The 19987-nt window shown below is 40.1% G+C and overlaps 2 protein-coding genes across 5 annotated transcripts in view; both read left to right on the top strand.

Annotated features, from left to right (window-relative positions):
* Positions 1-19592, top strand: part of edem3 (ER degradation enhancer, mannosidase alpha-like 3) — a 50761-nt gene extending 31169 nt beyond the window's left edge. For 2 of the 4 annotated variants that reach the window (XM_057841417.1, XM_057841416.1), the window contains exons 19-21: positions 7176-7361; positions 7576-7623; positions 14458-19592. In XM_057841417.1, coding sequence (XP_057697400.1) covers positions 7176-7361; positions 7576-7623; positions 14458-14705 — 482 coding nt within the window. In that variant the 3' untranslated portion in view covers positions 14706-19592. The remainder of the gene's footprint in view (positions 1-7175; positions 7362-7575; positions 7624-14457) is intronic. The other 2 variants (XM_057841418.1, XM_057841419.1) reach the window with 2 other exon arrangements.
* LOC130919036 (uncharacterized) lies at positions 4523-7106 on the top strand. The gene is made up of 2 exons (XM_057841421.1): positions 4523-5174; positions 5533-7106. The coding sequence occupies exons 1-2, from the start codon at positions 4939-4941 to the stop codon at positions 6044-6046; spliced, it is 750 nt and encodes a 249-aa protein (XP_057697404.1). The 5' UTR covers positions 4523-4938; the 3' UTR covers positions 6047-7106.
* Positions 19593-19987: the final 395 nt, after the last annotated feature.

The raw sequence follows: 19987 nt of genomic DNA, 5'->3' as shown, positions 1-19987 counted from the left end.
TGTCGACTTCACCTTTACTGTCGCACCCCCCGAATGATATTTAATGACACCTAAATCGGACATATGTCATTTCCCTTCCCCGGCTTCGGAGAATGTAAACAAACCAGAAGGCGTGACAGCTAGTCGACATGCTAACCCGAACCGAGTGATTTTTCAAAGTCTTCAAAGCGGAAAATCACACATAGCTATCCTGGATTATTTGACATGACGACCCGGTTGTCGATCGTCTTCACGGATCGGCAAACCGCCCGGCGGAGAGCAATTTACAGTTCGTTCCTCGGAGGAGGGTGGCTGGAGTTGTTGTGCAGCTAACGTGCTGCTGCTAATGAGCATTAGGAGAGCTTTTTACATGCCTATCAATGATCAAACGTAAGTATTCCTTCATTTAAAGGAAGGCTGTAGTGTTTACTTTGTAATCGCTGTATTCGTATTTGACATAATACAAAACAAGATGTTTACTCGCTTCCTCGTAAATCCAATGGTCCCACAGTACATATCCACGGTGAATGGGAACCTTTTGAAACTCCAAAAAGGCGCATACGCCTCTCCCTCATACAGAATGATTTTTCTGCAGCCGTTTGGCTGGTGTGATGCGAAAAATAAACGTATTAATCCGCAAAATCAGCTGAATCCTTTGTCCTCATACACAACAGTGTACTGTAGCGTGAAGAGGACGTCTTCTACCATACACGTCACAGCGCCCTCCTCCTCAATGCAAGACCGAAGCCGGAAGTCACTCATTTTCCTGGCGCGGGATTAAAAAAACTAAATAAATATAGCGATCGCTTCCACACACATCCAAGCGGTCCATATCATTCAGGAGCATAAAATACCGCGTGTATTATGAAATAAACACGCTTTTTCGTGTCACAGGCACTTTAAGGTTGCGCAGCTTCGTAGTAGGTTGCGCAGCTTCGTAGTAGGTTGCATCGCCATTCCGGTTGTGGACTCATGGCCTGGGGGACTGGCGGTCCTTCAGTAAGCCTGTTGCAATATGCAATAATTCCATTTATCGCGCAATAAATAAAAATGAAGGCGGTAATTTTTCCGCTGCGATTTATCGCCTCGCGTGCGTGCGCGCGTGCGGCAGACGTGCTGTTAAAAGTTCGGATTCCTCGTTACCAACTCTTCGTTCCAGGTCCGGCAAGAACAGCCAATCGTTCCCATTATATCCTATTGTTCAACGTATACCGGCCGCGTCAGTCCTCCGGAGTGACTGTGGACCATCTATGGCGCGCCGGTGTTGTTGACGTGTGGGCGCTCCCGTCAGGAGTGACATTTCACGCGGGGCGGCTATTTTTCAGCACAACGCCGGATATTTACAACTAAGTGCGCCAAAACATTGTTACCGACTTGGCTGCTACGAACAACCTGGCTTTGACAACGAACGGCTGCTTCAAACTCGTCGTGTTTATAAAAGTCGATTGTCATATGCTGGTGTTGTGTAGTAATGAGCAGACGTGACTTCAGCGGCGCTTGCTAACTTTTTTAATGCGCGCACACACTAGATATCATGAAATGGCAAACTAGATGTGCTAATGCCCATGCCATTGGCTACGTGAGCCCAGAGTGATTATGGGACACGTAGTCCATATACTACATCGACTAATTCTAAACTGCCATGACTGAATGGAAGTTAAGAAGGCCAAATCCATCCATACCAGTGACTATAGATAATGTTGCAAATATTGTTAATTCAGTACGTGACACAGATGGATTCAGACCACAAATAGAATGTCTTGCTCATGTAGTAAACCTAGCTGCTAAGAGAGCTGTAGCAATCAACAGTGTGCCCTGCCTCACTTTACAAACAGTAAAGATTGTTCTCAGCACTTTTATACAAAATTTCTTCAGATCAGTAAGAAGTAAACAGATAAATATTATTCACTAAAATGCATGTTTGTATGATGGCAATTTAATTTTTGCTCGTTAGCAAAAAAAAACAAACCCCAACAACAACAAAAAAAAAGAAACAAAAAATATAATTGTTATTTTTTTTACAGAGCATTAAATGTATTGAATCGGATCGAAAATCTTGTCCCCCGTATCAAAAATCATACCGAACCTTGACTTAACTGTATCGTTGCATCCCTATGGAACACCATTGCAGAAGCTATGACGGGAAAAGTTTTCATTTGCCTAAATGCTTAAGTTATTAAGTGCAATTTTTTTTTTTTTTAAACACATTTTATTAATTCTGTGTTTCTGTGCGGTATCAATATTGTTGTTTTTTTTTACTTAAGAGGCATGGTCTACTGTTTTTAGTTGTGATTTCTTAAAAAGTATTTTTGAATTTAAGAGTAAATATTTATCACATTTAAACGGGTGTACTTGATCTATTAATATACAGTGCCTTGCAAATGTATTCGGCCCCCTTGAACCTTGCAACCTTTCGCCACATTTCAGGCTTCAAACATAAAGATATAAAATTTTAATTTTTTGTCAAGAATCAACAACAAATGTGGGACACAATCGTGAACTGGAACAACATTTATTGGATAATTTAAACTTTTTTAACAAATAAAAAACTGAAAAGTGGGGCGTGCAATATTATTCGGCCCCCTTGCGTTAATACTTTGTAGCGCCACCTTTTGCTCCAATTACAGCTGCAAGTCGCTTGGGGTATGTTTCTATCAGTTTTGCACATCGAGAGACTGACATTCTTGCCCATTCTTCCTTGCAAAACAGCTCGAGCTCAGTGAGGTTGGATGGAGAGTGTTTGTGAACAGCAGTCTTCAGCTCTTTCCACAGATTCTCGATTGGATTCAGGTCTGGACTTTGACTTGGCCATTCTAACACCTGGATACATTTATTTTTGAACCATTCCATTGTAGATTATGCTTTATGTTTTGGATCATTGTCCTGTTGGAAGATAAATCTCCGTCCCAGTCTCAGGTCTTGTGCAGATACCAACAGGTTTTCTTCCAGAATGTTCCTGTATTTGGCTGCATCCATCTTCCTGTCAATTTTAACCATCTTCCCTGTCCCTGCTGAAGAAAAGCAGGCCCAAACCATGATGCTGCCACCACCATGTTTGACAGTGGGGATGGTGTGTTCAGGGTGATGAGCTGTGTTGCTTTTACGCCAAACATATCGTTTTGCATTGTGGCCAAAAAGTTCAATTTTGGTTTCATCTGACCAAAGCACCTTCTTCCACATGTTTGGTGTGTCTCCCAGGTGGCTTGTGGCAAACTTTAAACGAGACTTTTTATGGATATCTTTGAGAAATGGCTTTCTTCTTGCCACTCTTCCATAAAGGCCTGATTGTTGTCCTATGGACAGACTCTCCCACCTCAGCTGTAGATCTCTGCAGTTCATCCAGAGTGATCATGGGCCTCATGGCTGCATCTCTGATCAGTTTTCTCCTTGCTTGAGAAGAAAGTTTGAAAGGACGGCCGGGTCTTGGTAGATTTGCAGTGGACTGATGCTCCTTCCATTTCAATATGATGGCTTGCACAGTGCTCCTTGAGATGTTTAAAGCTTAGGAAATCTTTTTGTATCCAAATCCGGCTTTAAACTTCTCCACAACAGTATCTCGGACCTGCCTGGTGTGTTCCTTGGTTTTCATAATGCTCTCTGCACTTTAAACAGAACCCTGAGACTATCACAGAGCAGGTGCATTTATACAGAGACTTGATTACACACAGGTGGATTCTATTTATCATCATCGGTCATTTAGGACAACATTGGATCATTCAGAGATCCTCACTGAACTTCTGGAGTGAGTTTGCTGCACTGAAAGTAAAGGGGCCGAATAATATTGCACGCCCCACTTTTCAGTTCTTTATTTGTTAAAAAAGTTTAAATTATCCAATAAATGTTGTTCCACTTCACGATTGTGTCCCACTTGTTGTTGATTCTTGACAAAAAAATTAAATTTCATATCTTTATGTTTGAAGCCTGAAATGTGGCGAAAGGTTGCAAGATTCAAGGGGGCCGAATACTTTTGCAAGGCACTGTATACTGTATTCTCTCTGTGTTATTGTAAATTGGTTAAAAAAAATTGGGGGGGCGCAATAATATCGCATATCGCAATAATAATAATAATAATAATACATTTTATTATGAGAATAATTATCGCACACTAAAATTTGTTATCGCGACAGGCCTATCCTTCAGGCAACCAGGCTTGCACTGGGGATCAATTCACTCAGCGCGTCCGTCAACTTTCACTGTAGTCGGGCTGACAAAGACCACTTCATAGGGACCGTCCCAGCGATCACTGTCCCACCAGGCACAATCAGAAGCTGTCAGCAGCGCACCAAAAGGAAACATCCTCGATATCATTCCACTTCGAGTGTGGTCAGACACAGCGGCCGCCATCTACCCAGCTATCTTCCACAATATCCAGACTTTAAGATGTTTTCCCGGCAGGCGCGTTGCCCAGGTTCTGACCGCATTGTAAAGCAGGACAGTGGCCAATCAACCAGTTCCATGTCGTTACAGAATTTGAAGAATTTGAAGTCAATTGTCTGTGCATTTTAATAACTCGTAACTGGTTTTAAATTTTGAAACTGCTGTATATTAACCCTTGAGAGTCGAAGGACGCGCCGGCGCGTCCTCAGCGCACGTCGTCTTTGAAGCGCCCTCACGTTTTAATTACGTCACCCACATGCCGTGGGTTGGTCTCGTTTTAAAGTGCGGAAGTTGCGGTTTACTCTCGTTATTATTTGAAGTCAATCGACCAACTAAAACGTGAGATATTGTCATTTAAGTTTGATAGTTTTATTGTCCTTTAAAAAAAACATTAAAACGCTGCATGGATCATTTGTTTATGTCTATATTTCGATCATTTCTTTTCCTTTTTCAAAACGGAAGCTCCATGAAAAAAACACAAATCAAACGAACCCTTTCGAAGTCACAGTGGAAGCACGAAATGCGTTTTTTTTGTTTTTTTTTTAATAAATAAAACTGCCGTGCGAGGTTCCACCGAACGAGATGGAGGAGTGTTCTGAAGCAGCGAGGTGGCGAGCGACGGCCGTTTCGATCAAGCAGCGACTTTGTGTGACTTTGAGAATGAACGGAAAACTAAATTTAGCGCAAGCAATTGTGCTTTTTGATCAACTTGAGGAAGAGGATGGTCTAAATTCGTCATCATCGTCTTCTTCGGAAGAGTCCTCGAGTGAAGATAGTGACGGATTTGAACACGTGGGTGACGCCATCGACGAGCAGAGGTAAGCCAACTCACTTTTTTTTTTTTAATGCTGAAAAAGTTTCTTTTGAAAGTTTCTTTTGATACTGCAAGACAAAGTTAATTTTGATGCAATATAAGTGTGTGTTTGTGTATATAATAATAAAATGTGCATATCAGATCAAAGTCGTACGTGCACTGTGTGTATCCCAGGCAGGAATTTATAATTTGTGGTGTTCTTCTTTCTATATGAAGATTAGGGATGTAGCACATATTCAGCTATGGTATTCTTTCTATTGTCATACATATAGATTTCCATTATTATTTATTGCTGTATATATTTTTATTTTATACTTTATTATTTTCATAAATACTGACTTTTTTTTCATGTACATTTATAGTGACAATGAAAAATATACATTCACTGCCCGAATGGAAAGAGGACGAGGGATAAGGGGTCATCACGGAAGAGCGATGAGATGTCAGCGGAGGGGAGGCCGGAGAAGTCAGCGCGGCAGAAGCCGATCACCACTGGCTCAGCCTGCACCTGTGCCATGGAGCACAGAGCAAGACACAGACACTGCCCCACAGTGCAGCCGGTTCACACCCCGGAGACCACCAGGACCTCAGGTGAATCGTGACCATGCATACACCCCAAAAGAACTTTTTGACCTGTTCTTCACCTCATCGACAATGATGAATATGTGCAAACACATAAACCAGTATGGCAGAGTCCGAAAAGAGATTGGGAAAAAGTTTGTGTGGACAGACACTACAGTGGAGGAGCTTGAAAAATTTATTGGACTCCTCTTGTACATGTCTTTGGTTTCACTTCCAACTGTGCAAGATTATTGGAAGGCAAGGAATTCCAGGACGAAACAGCTTTTCGGAATGGCATGCCTGAAAAAAATTTAACTTGTTTATTGTAAATATTTTTGAAAATACTTTTTTTCCAATGCTAAGTATATATTTTTCCCCCCCACAATCAGTCTTCTCAATTTGTGTATATAAATGTGTGTTCAAGAAGCTTGATTGTGTGTACATAGTTTTGATCAGGTGATGGGCCACAATACCTAAACTCATAAAGGGATGGCCTCTAAACACTTTTTGTGTTAGATGGTATATATTTTTTCACTGTTCTTCACTGTTTGGTCTGCTGTATATAACCCGTTTTGACTAGAGCATGTATAAAAGCAAAATACGCCTATGGCCATACCTGTTGTTTATGTTGAATTGTCAAATATAAGACTATTTATTCTAAATTTTTTTGGTTGAATGTTCATCCTAACATGTTGAATAAATATTATAAAGTTTCAAAACGGTTCGTTACGCATGTTTGGTTGTCAATTGGACATCAATATTAAAAATTTTCACAAAACGATTTTGGAATTTTTGGTCTTTTTGGGCCCAAAATGATGATTTATAATTGGTCAGTGAAAGAAACAACAGTTTGGACATGAAGTTCAAGGTGTCACAAAAAAAGGGACCAAACCAGGCCATCGTAAACAATTCTGTCTTTGAAATATAAAGGCAACTTCAAAGGCATGCAGAATCAGACAAAATAGGCCCAGACCTTAAAGGGTTAACTTATTGCCTGATGTTGACAACGCTAGACATCCAATTCATTTAAACTGGGAGAACTGGCTTATGAATGCTCTTCTTTCAGTCCCATTGACGACACTAAATGGCCGTCAATGGCAGCCAATGAGTTAAATTAGCATAATGTTACTGGTTGGATTACATGTGCTGCTATTTTCTATTGTCTTGCATGCATTACTCACGTACGGTTGGCATGGGGCACCAATTAGGGTCATCTTAAAGCCGATTAGTGAATCCTATTGATGTAGCACGTCGGCGCAAATTGGTTGCCATCTGCTGGACAAAATATGCATTGCAGGAAGAGGTCTATTTATGGCGATAATGACGATAGGTAAAATGTCGATAGAAAGTTTCCTATCATTTCTGCCGATATTTATCGTCATATCCTACAGCACGAGTGCACAACAGTTTATGTGATTGAAAAAGTTTTTTTTTCATGTGCCAGACGACAACGAGGGGAGCAGCAGCGACACGGCGCCCCTTTTCCAGATGGCCGGCGACGGCCGTAGCACGGACGACATCACCCTGCCCCTTCTATTCCTCTTCCACAAGGAAGGAAACATCCTGCTGGAGGCGCTCAAGGAGCACCGGGAGGTGGAGGTTCTGCTCAGTGACAAAGCGCGAGACCGAGGTGCGTCACTTTTCTCTGTTTCCGCCTCCTCTTCATGCTGTTTCGTGAATTAAAGATGAAGCTTTCCCAGCAATTCTCACTCATTCCCCAAGCCACTAACTGCGGTTACATCACTTTATCAATATGAGCCAACGCTTCCTCCCCTCTGCTCGCTCATTTATGTTGTCCTCTCTTTCCCGCTCCTCCTTGACCCGCTCATTTTGTGGACAAACAGCAGCCATATTCAAAGGTAAACCTCTCCCTGGAAGTCTGTTTGAGGGCAGTAAGTATTTCTTTGCTTTTTTGTTTTTGTAATGCCCCTTCACTCATGCCTATCTTAGTTTTTGCATTACAGTGAACCTCAGGATATAATGATACAGTGCCTTGCAAAAGTATTCGGCCCCCTTGAATCTTGCAACCTTTCGCCACATTTCAGGCTTCAAACATAAAGATATGAAATTTAATTTTTTTGTCAAGAATCAACAACAAGTGGGACACAGTGGTGAAGTGGAACAACATTTATTGGATAATTTAAACTTTTTTAACAAATAAAAAACTGAAAAGTGGGGCGTGCAATATTATTCGGCCCCTTTACTTTCAGTGCAGCAAACTCACTCCAGAAGTTCAGTGAGGATCTCTGAATGATCCAATGTTGTCCTAAATGACCGAAGATGATAAATAGAATCCACCTGTGTGTAATCAAGTCTCCGTATAAATGCACCTGCTCTGTGATAGTCTCAGGGTTCTGTTCAAAGTGCAGAGAGCATTATGAAAACCAAGGAACACACCAGGCAGGTCCGAGATACTGTTGTGGAGAAGTTTAAAGCTGGATTTGGATACAAAAAGATTTCCCAAGCTTTAAACAGCTCAAGGAGCACTGTGCAAGCCATCATATTGAAATGGAAGGAGCATCAGACCACTGCATATCTACCAAGACCCGGCCGTCCTTCCAAACTTTCTTCTCAAACAAGGAGAAAACTGATCAGAGATGCAGCCATGAGGCCCATGATCACTCTGGATGAACTGCAGAGATCTACAGCTGAGGTGGGAGAGTCTGTCCATAGGACAACAGTCAGTCGTACACTGCACAAATCTGGCCTTTATGGAAGAGTGGCAAGAAGAAAGCCATTTCGCAAAGATATCCATAAAAAGTCTCGTTTAAAGTTTGCCACAAGCCACCTGGGAGACACACCAAACATGTGGAAGAAGGTGCTCTGGTCAGATGAAACCAAAATTGAACTTTTTGGCCACAATGCAAAACGATATGTTTGGCGTAAAAGCAACACAGCTCATCACCCTGAACACACCATCCCCACTGTCAAACATGGTGGTGGCAGCATCATGGTTTGGGCCTGCTTTTCTTCAGCAGGGACAGGGAAGATGGTTAAAATTGACGGGAAGATGGATGCAGCCAAATACAGGAACATTCTGGAAGAAAACCTGTTGGTATCTGCACAAGACCTGAGACTGGGACGGAGATTTATCTTCCAACAGGACAATGATCCAAAACATAAAGCCAAATCTACAATGGAATGGTTAAAAAATAAACGTATCCGTGTGTTAGAATGGCCAAGTCAAAGTCCAGACCTGAATCCAATCGAGAATCTGTGGAAAGAGCTGAAGACTGCTGTTCACAAACACTCTCCATCCAACCTCACTGAGCTCGAGCTGTTTTGCAAGGAAGAATGGGCAAGAATGTCAGTCTCTCGATGTGCAAAACTGATAGAAACATACCCCAAGCGACTTGCAGCTGTAATTGGAGCAAAAGGTGGCGCTACAAAGTATTAACGCAAGGGGGCCGAATAATATTCCACGCCCACTTTTCAGTTTTTTATTTGTTAAAAAAGTTTAAATTATCCAATAAATTTTGTTCCACTTCACGATTGTGTCCCACTTGTTGTTGATTCTTGACAAAAAATTAAAATTTTATATCTTTATGTTTGAAGCCTAAATGTGGCGAAAGGTTGCAAGGTTCAAGGGGGCCGAATACTTTTGCAAGGCACTGTATATAGCAGGGATGTCAAACTCATCTTTATCGTAGTTACTCGCGTATAGGTTGCAGTTTTCTTACTGAAATTTTCACCCAAAAATTCGGGTGCGAGTAAAGTTGTCTAATAATGACTTTTTGGCGATATCTCAATGGTTTCAAATAAAAAAAAATCTTAAACTGATATCAAACCGAGACAGATTTATGCAGTCGTGGACTGAACATATTATTGCTAATATGCCCCATTGGATTTTTTAAATAATGATAAATGTAACAACTTCAAGGTTTTCCAAATATAATAAATAAGGATGTCCCCGATCTGATCACCTGATCAGAAATCGGGTGGTTTTTTTTTAGAGGATCAAAATCAAGTGAAAAGGATGGGCTTTTTAATTTAAAAAAAAAAATTTAAGTGCTAAAAAGTAAAAAATAATCCCAAAAAATACAATGGCGTTGTCAAAAGAAACAAAAATATATATGTTCTATGCTCTGCAACACTCCCAGATAAAGAGGAAGTACTGTGAAGAATTCAGTACTGTAACATGTTTGGAACATTTGTTAAAAAAAACAACAACTTTTTCTCAGACTCAGGATTGGCAGATTCTCAAAATCAGGTGACCCGAAATATCTTGGTAGCAGCCCAATAGCAACGCCTGTGATATTTTCAAGGGTTGGAGTCCGCATCATTTCATACTTCCAGTATTAGGAGTGTGCCATCTTAGGCACCCCACGATTAAATTCGATTACGATTCAGGGGGCTGTGATTCGGTTCTTGAACGGTGATCACGGTATTGACGATGATCACGGTTATCACGATTATCGAACATTACTAATTAATATAGTAGACAAACGAATGTTTGTCCATTATCTATTTAAAATATCCCAATGATTCAACATCTATCTATCTCTCTATCTATCTATCTCTCTCTATCTCTCTATCTCTCTATCTATCTATCTATCTATCTATATATATCTATATATCTATATATATATATCTACATATATCTATATATCTATTTATATATATATATATATATATATATATATATATATATATATATATATATATATATATATATATATATATATATACACACACACTCACCGGCCACTTTATTAGGTACCCACTTTTGCCTTCAGAACTGCCTCAATTCTTCATGGCATAGATTCTACAGGGTGCTGGAAGCATTCCTCAGAGAGTTTGGTCCATATTGACATGATGGCATCACACAGTTGGTGCAGATTTGTTGGCTGCCCATCCATGATGCGGATCTCCCGTTCCTCCAAATCCCAAAGATGCTCTATTGGATTGCGATCTGGTGACTGTGGAGGCCATTTGAGTACAGTGAAGTCATTGTCATGTTCAAGAAACCAGTCTGAGATGATTCCAGCTTTATGACATGGCGCATTATCCTGCTGAAAGTAGCCATCAGAAGTTAGGTACATTGTGGTCATAAAGGGATGGACATGGTCAGCAACAATAGGCTGTGGCGTTCCAACGATGCTCAGTTGGTACCAAGGGGCCCAAAGAGTGCCAAGAAAATATTCCCCACGCCCTTACACCACCACCACCAGCCTGAACCGTTGATACAAGGCAGGATGGATCCATGCTTTCATGTCGTTGACGCCAAATTCTGACCCTACCATCCGAATGTCGCAGCAGAAATCGAGACTCATCAGACTAGGCAACGTTTTTTCCAATCTTCTATTGTCCAATTTCAATGAGCTTGTGCAAATTGTAGCCTCAGTTTCCTGTTCTTAGCTGAAAGGAGTGGCACCCGGCGTGGTCTTCTGCTGCTGTAGCCGTTCTGCCTCAAAGTTCGACGTACTGTGCGTTCAGAGATGCTCTTCTGCCTACCTTGGTTGTATTGGGTGGTTATTTGAGTCACTGTTGCCTTTCTATCAGCTCGAACCAGTCTGGCCATTCTCCTCTGACCTCTGGCATCAGCAAGGCATTTCTGCCCACAGAACTGCCGCTCACTGGATATTTTTTCTTTTTCGGACCATTCTCTGCAAACCGTAGAGATGGTTGTGCGTGAAAATCCCAGTAGATCAGCCGTTTCTGAAATACTCAGACCAACCCTTCTGGCACCAACAACCATGCCACGTTCAAAGTCACTCAAATCACCTTTGTTCCCCATACTGATGCTCGGTTTGAACTGAGGAGATTGTCTTAAACTATGTCTACATGCCTAAATGCACTGAGTTGCCGCCATGTGATTGGCTGTTTAGAAATTAAGTGTTAATGAGCAGTTGGACAGGCGTACCTAATAAAGTGGCCGGTGAGTGTGTAATATATATATATATATATATATATATATATATATATATATATATATATATATATATATATATATATATACACTGTATATCACACATATAAATTTAAACTCATTGGTAGTCGGTGGCAGTGACCAATTGGTGAATGCTATGAGAGCATGTGTTCACTGTAATGCTATGTCCTCCCCTGAGACTGCTCCCTGTCCACACATTTATTGTTCCTCCTGGCTTCACTTCACAGTTTTTACTCCCGAAAGCCCCCTTCTGTTTGTTTCTCACCAATCATGAATTCACAAAGCACAAGTCTGGACCTAGTCGTTCTATCAGACGTCATTACAACTGTCCCTAGTGCTACCTTTGCTTTACTGTTAATTAATTTAGCTTCTCCCTAGCATACAAAACTGTTTTTTTAGTCAAGTTTGACACCTTTGACACCGATTCTTAATGGAAAAGCCTTACAAATATGTCATCTTGAAAGACAATTTAAAATAAAAATACAACAGAGAACAACATGCTGAATCAGTGTACAGTATGATAATGTTACATTATGCATGAACAACGAAATGCGAACGTGGCCAGTATGTTCACATAACAGAGCTATTAAGACTTATTCGGATAACTATGGCATAAAGAACATGCTAACAAGTTTACCAAACCACCGGTTTCACTCCAAAACACCAAAATAACACGTGAAATGATATAATAATGTGTTAATAATTTCACACATAAGTCGCTCTAGAGTATAAGTCGCACCCCCAGCCAAACTATGAAAAAAAACTCTTGACTTATAGTCTGAAAAATACGGTATGTATAATCATTTCAGCACTAATCGTAACCCAGGGACTACCTGTATTTACCACTGAGAAGTTATAGAAATGATATAATTTCAAGAATTTAGACAAGTTTAAGATGGAGAAGGTCCTTGACAATTACAGTAATTGTTTGGCAAAGTAGTTGTCGATTAATTTGCTGATCGATTAGTTGTCGATTAATTGTTGTACCTCTAGTGGTTATGTAATAGGTTGCAGTACAGTATGATAATGACAGTTCATACAGATAACTTTGTGCTGAGAAAAAAAAGTAAAAAAAAAAAAAAAAAAAAATTCAAACATTTTAAACAGTTACAATGTTACTGATTACTAGTGTATTCTTTTCACCACATACTTTTTTACTTGTACTATACTTGAGTACATTTTTTGGATGACTTACTTTGACTTGAGTAATATTATTTTGAAGTAACGTTACTTGAATAAAATTTTTGGCTACTCTACCCACCTCTGGACTCAACTCGACTGGGACATCCAGCGCTGTCAAATGGCACTGAAAGATACAGTGTATCACAAAAGTGAGTACACCCCTCGCATTTCTGCAGATATTCAAGTATAACTTTTCACGGGACAACACTGACATAATGACACTTTGACACAATGTAAAGTAGTCTGTGTGCAGCTTATATCATAGAGTTAATTTATTTTCCCCTCAAAATAACTCAAAATATAGCCATTCATATCTAAACCCCTGGCAACAAAAGTGAGTACACCCCTTAGAAACTACGTACATCCCTAAATGTCCAAATTGAGTACTGCTTGTCATTTTCCCTCCGAAATGTTATGTGACTCGTTACAGGAGTGCTGTCAGCATCGCTGCAGAGATTGAAGAGGTGGGGGGGTCAGCCTGTTAGTGCTCAGACCATACGCTGCACTCTACATCAAATTGGTGTGCATGACTGTCACCCCAGGAGGAAGCGTCTTCTGAAGACGTACACAAGAAGGCCTGCAAACAGTTTGCTGAAGACATATCAACAAAGCACATGGCTTACTGGAACCATGTCCTATGGTCTGATGAGACGGGTGGGCTTTTTTGTGTGCCGGCTTCAGAAGAGGCTTCCTCCTGGGGTGACAGCCATGCACACCAATTTGATGTAGAGTGCGGCGTATGGTCTGAGCACTAACAGGCTGACCCCCACCTCTTCAATCTCTGCAGCGATGCTGACAGCTGAGCTGAAACAAATACTCGAGCAACTCGAGTAACTCAAGTTTAAAAACTGATCCGAATAATTTTATTCACCTTGAGGAATCGTTTAGATTTGCCAGCTTTAAGCGTCACGTTTTGCCCGGACTACTTTTAATGCGGGACAACGCGCTGACGTCACGTGCGTAGAGGAAGAAGCAATAAATAAATAAAAAAACTTACCGCAGCCGACAGCCGCTACAAAATACGCCGATGTTGCCAAAAACTACGCTTGCAGAATGCTAGTGTGGTAGCAGGTAGTGTCCGATGCGTCTCATAGATATCGCATGCATTTAGGACTAGATGCGAAACGACAGACGCGGCTGCGTCTGGGCAGCGTTAGTAAACAGCCGCCATCTTTAAGCAGTAGACCTCTCATCGCTAACGTTACTGCCACTCGCTCACGTAACGTTAGCCCTTCGGAGGGCTAGGTTTCTATTGATTATGACCACTGTCGATGCGTGGTTAACTTGTCTTACATACATACTGTATATACGTATATTTAATTTGTAAAAACACAGCACTGTAGAGTGATAAGGGTGTAAAATTAAAACATAATAAAGCTAACTGTCAGTTTATATAAGCTGCACACAGACTTGTGTCAAAGTGTCATTTTGTCAGTGTTGTCCCATGAAAAGATATACTTAAATATCTGCAGAAATGCGAGGAGTGTGCTCACTTTTGTGATACACTCTAAGAATTCACTGTCCTCCCTTCCAATAAAAAAATTTTTGGCCTCAAATTGAGAGCAAAAAATATCTTTCCGTTACTCACAGCTGTCATCGTGCATTGAGAATCTCTATTTTTGCATCCCCGCCCACCACTCACATTCTCTTTCAGGCGCCGACGTCCACCAGGCGGAGGAGGACTGCCAAACCGACCAATCCAAGGCGGCGGAATCCGAATCGGAATCGACGGCATCCCAGGAAGCTGTAGACGCCGCTCCGGCCCAAATTGAGGCCGACGTGCCAAAAGCGGACTCTGAAGACAAAAAAGCAGACGCCGCCGACCAATCGGTGAACGAGCTGATGGCCGATTGGCGGGACGATTTAGAGGCTTTCCGGCAAATGGAGAAAGACGAGCTCTGATAAGAACGGCGGACTCGTAAATCTGGCCTATTCGGCCAACGCGCGCCGAGCGGAGCCGGCCAAAACCGAGCCAACACGGACGTCGTCTTAAACCCGATTGATGACGGGTGAAAGAACACGATTCCTACTTTGGGTGGTAAGATTACGGGAATGATTTTAAATCAGGAAAAACTTAGAATTTTTTTTTGGAACTCATCGGCTACCATTGACGGCGTTAGACGTCCAATCATTCAAAGAGTTCATGTCTATTCCCGTGTAAAATTTCGGAATACTTCCACTCAAGTTCTCAAATTTTGTTTGTTTGTTGCAATCCAAGTCATACCTCAGTGTGTGTGATATTTCTTTAATACAAATAATCACCAAGGAGGCAGATTTCGTCTATTTTGTTTATGTAGATTCGATATTTCACTCGATGGTTTTGATTCAAATTGATGAAATTCCTCGTTTTTGGGGGGTATGGAGTGAGGTAATTGTACTTAACAATAAATTTTGGAGTAATTAAGTGGAATGTTGTGTGGAAAGACTGATCTAGATTAAGTGTTGCGCCGATACAGATACGATTGTCGGTACCGATACGATACTAAAATGACGGGGAGTACTAAGAAATAACTTGCCGATGTTCTGCAATATGTATCGTAATTTTCGGACTATAAGCCGCAAAGTGTTACCAAATCTAACAATCAATTAATGAAACAACTAGAACAGTAACTGAAGAAGTATTAAGCACAGACCATGAATTTTGATTGTTATCTACGTCGGTAGCGCTGCAATGCATGCTAGGAGGCATGCAATAGGCAATAATGCTCATTCCACTGTCATACCTATGATGGTCTGATGAGTCTTATGGCACCACTGCCAAATAATGTGCTACCAAATTCCATAACTAGCAATTAATGAAACAACCAGAACAGCAACTGAAGAAATAATTAGCACAGAACATGTATTTTGATTTTTAAGATCTGCTGCATTGCATGCTAGGAGGCATGTTGGACGACAACAGTGTTGGCAACAGGTGGCAGCAGAGGTTGACTGTCTCCCCCAAGGGAGTAATGATGGCCAAATGAAGCTTTTTGAAGCAATGAAGCTTCGCGGCCAACTGGTTCAAAGCTTCATGGTGGTTCATTTGGTCTTATGACATTTTTATGATGTCGCTGTCAAATAAAGTGTTACCGGTTAGTATCTTTTGGTGTAAATATCCCATAATACAATGAGGACAGCTGCGGCTGTTGCTGTTTTCGTGTCAAATTTGGTGGGTGCCGGATTATAGTTTGAAAATGACGGTACTTTTTGAGATGACGTTTGTTACTGCTGGTCGCCCTACCCAAGATGGCCGCCGGATATGCCCAGGAGCGTTGATAAGGTGTCCAATCGTGTGACATTCAATCATTCTTCTGCTGTGAATGTCAATGGGTTTATCAGTGGTAGACACCCAATCCGTTTGAAGCGACCATCCCTCCCGCTTCAAACGCATTGGACATCTAGCGCTTTTAGTGGCAGCCAAGCAGTGTTTGACCAAGCCATATTAGCAATTATTGTATCGTAAAGTAAATTTTCGGACTATAAGGCGCACCTGACTATAAGCCGCCACCCACCAAATTTGACACAAAACTGCATTTGTTCATAGATGAGCCGCACCGGATTGTAAGCCACAGCCTTCTTCACTGTGTTATGGGATATTTACTCCAAACGATATTAACTGGTAAGACTTAATTTGACAGCGGCATTATAAGACTGTCATTAGACCAAATGAACCACCATGAAGCTTTGAACCAATTTCCTGCAAAGCTTTATTGCTTCAAGAAGCTTCATTTGGCCATCACTGTTCTGTTAGGGGGACAATCAACTTCTGCTGTCAACACTGTTCTCGTCCAACATGCCTCCTAGCATGCATTGCAGTGCTACAGATAAACAATGATCAAAATTCATGTTCTGTGTTAATTATTTCTTCGGTTACTGTTCTAGTTGTTTCAGTAATTGTTAGTTATGGAATTTGGTAACACTTTATTTCCCAGTGCCGCCATAAGACTGTAATCATACCATCATAATTATGACAGTGTCATGAGAATTATTCAATGCTTACATTGACAGACCTAATAAACCACCATGAAGCTTTGAACCAATTGGCTGCAAAGCTTCATTTTGCCATCGCTGTTCCCTTGAGGGAGACACTCAACCTCTGCTGCCACCTGCTCTCAACACTTGTCGTCCAACATGTCTCCTAGTATGCAACGCAGCAGATGTTAATCAAAATACATGTTCTGTGCTCATTATTTCTTCAGTTGCTGTTCTAGTTGTTTCATTAATTGTTAGTTATGGAATTTGGTAACACTTTATTTCCCAGTGCCGCCATAAGACTGTCATCATACCATCATAATTATGACAGTGTCATGACAATTTTTGAATGCTTACATTGGCAGACCTAATAAACCACCATGAAGGAGGGACCACCTGCCACCTGCTGTCAACACTTGTCGTCCAACATGCCTCCTAGTATGCAATGCAGCAGATGTTAATCAAAATACATGTTCTGTGCTCATTATTTCTTCAGTTGCTGTTCTAGTTGTTGCATTAATTGATAGTTATGGTATTTGGTAACACTTTGACAATGGCGCCTTAAGACTGTCATCAGACCATCATAATTATAACAGTGCCATGAACATTATTGAATGTTTACATTCACAGACCAAATGAACCACCATTTGGCCATCACTGCTCCCTTGAGGGAGACAGTCAACCTCCGCTGCCACCTGTCAACACTGTTCTCATCCAACATGCCTCCTAGCATGCAATGCACCAGATGTTAAAAACAAAATACATGTTCTGTGCTAATTATTTCTTCAGTTGCTGTTCTGGTTGTTTCATTAATTGCTAGTTTTGGTATTTGGTAACACTTTGTTTGACCTTGGTGCCATAAGACTGTCATTAGACAATCATAATTATTAGGATCATGTTTTTTTGCTCCTGATCGTTTTAGTTTGAGTATCTGCCGATCCCGATATTTCCCGATCCGATTGCTTTTTTTTGCTCCTGATTCAATTCCAATCATTCCCGATAATTTTTACCGATCATATACATTTTGGCAATGCATTAAGAAAAAAATGAATAAAACTCGGACGAATAAATACATTCAACATACAGTACATAAGTACTGTATTTGTTTATTATGACAATAAATCCTCAAGATGGCATTTACAATATTAACATTCTTTCTGTGAGTGGGATCCACGGATAGAAAGACTTGTGACTTTGTATATTGTGACTAAATATTGCCATCTAGTGTATTTGTTGAGCTTTCAGTAAATGATACTGCAGCCATTCAACCCAAATGCATGATGGGAAGTGGAACCATGACTGTGCGTAGTGCTACCAATTGATATATCTTTTATGCGTTGGGAAATAAGATAAGGTGTTAAGAAAAAGGTCAATTGCTACCTTGCTTCCCCACATTGCTTCACTTAGTATTTCTAATCGTAGGGAGAGGGATTGTAAGGTTTTAGCCTATTAAAAAAAAGGCTCCAAAGGCTGCCAAAATTCACTCTACTCATTTTAAGCTGCCTTTTATCTCTCTAAATGGGTAAAACGGCACCATTAAAGATTGAGCGCGACAATGCGTGAGTGGGTCGTGCAACGCATGCATTAATTGTGTTAAATATTTAACGTGATACATTTTAAAAAAATAAATTACCGACGTTATCGGGATAAATTTGATAACCCTACCTTAAGCCTAAACTAAAGACTCTGGATGAGTGTGACATATGTCTGTAACGTTAAATACAATTAGAAAACGATGTAATTAAAAAATATATGTATATTAAAAAAAAAAACATCGATCGGGACATCTTTAATAATTATGACATGACACTGTCATGAGCATTAATGAATGCTTATAACAGATGTCATTTACTGTTATGCGACAAATTATCTCAGTTTTGAATAAATGTAAAAGATCCGAGCTGTACAGAAATGGAGTTAGTGACATGATTTCCTGGATGACACTTATTGACATTTGTCATTTGCATTCATTAATGCCCATGTGTGTCATATCATAGTTATGACGGTGTTATGGCAGTCTTATGACACCGCTGTCAAATAAAGTGTTACCTTTTAACCCAAATAAATCAACAATTAAGCTGCTGAATTAAAAAATGAGGGTAAAAAAGTAGCGGCTTATAGTCCGAAATTTACGTCTTTTTTTTTTTTTTTTCAAGCGTATCGGTACAGTATCGGCACACACTTCAGTCAAAAATTTGAATCGGTGCAACACGAATCTAGAGCTTTACTTATTGATTTAAACTTTTCCCGAAAAATTCAAAATTCAATCATCGAAATCAACTCTATTTTGTTCACCATATTGACTAACAGCTCTTTGGTGGATGTCATTGTTTATAATGGTGTTCTCTATGCATTTCAAATCTCAAGTGGATTTTTATTTAATTAAAATGTAATACGAATTTATTGTGAAAAGTCTGATGTTTTCAGATAAACTATCTGGAATGAAGACGCCTAACATTGTAAGTAAATATATTACTTCTGTAAGAAGCTCAGGATTGTCGGCTTGATTATTATTTTATCCAATCAGTTCACATCGGTTTCCTGGCAGTGGCAGGACAATATCAGATGATGGCGGTAATGCACAGTTAAGTCAAAAACTCAACAGAAGAACAAGGTATGATGTATTTTTGTGCTTTCTGGAACAGATTCATTGCAGTTTCATTTGTTTTTATGGGGAAAGATGATTTGAGATATGAGCGCGGTCACGGAATGATTCACCACATGACGTCCTGGAATTTTGCGAGTCATAGCGCTGCACATGTCATGCCTGTGTTGGCCATAAAGGGGCGCTAAACAATGAGAAGATGATGTAACTTAATAAAACGAGAGTTTTAAGGAGTGTGTTTGTTTTTGTATAGATATGAAATTGTGCTCGAGAGAGATTGAATCCCATTGCTTTGGGAGAATACATATGTACATGAAAAAAATATATAAAGTTTTAAAATATGAAACTTGTTTTTAATTTATTAAATTTAAAAAAAACTTTAAAAATATTCAGATTTTTAAAATTATTTTTTTTACTTTTTCTATATTTCTAACTTTTCTATATTTAGTTTTTTTTTTTTTTTAATTTTATGATTTTCTATTTTTTAGCTGTATTTTTCAATTGTCTACATTTTTTATCAATACCATTTTTCATACACTTACAGTATGTATTCCTTCAATGCTTTATGTATATTTGTTATCAAGTCATTGGCTGCCATTGGCTGCCATTGACAGCGTGAGACAAA

This window comes from Corythoichthys intestinalis, chromosome 7, assembly GCF_030265065.1.
Source record: "Corythoichthys intestinalis isolate RoL2023-P3 chromosome 7, ASM3026506v1, whole genome shotgun sequence".
Lineage (NCBI taxonomy): Eukaryota > Metazoa > Chordata > Actinopteri > Syngnathiformes > Syngnathidae > Corythoichthys > Corythoichthys intestinalis.
The sequence above is the reverse complement of the archived record's forward strand: the minus strand, read 5'-3'. Positions and strand labels throughout refer to the sequence as shown.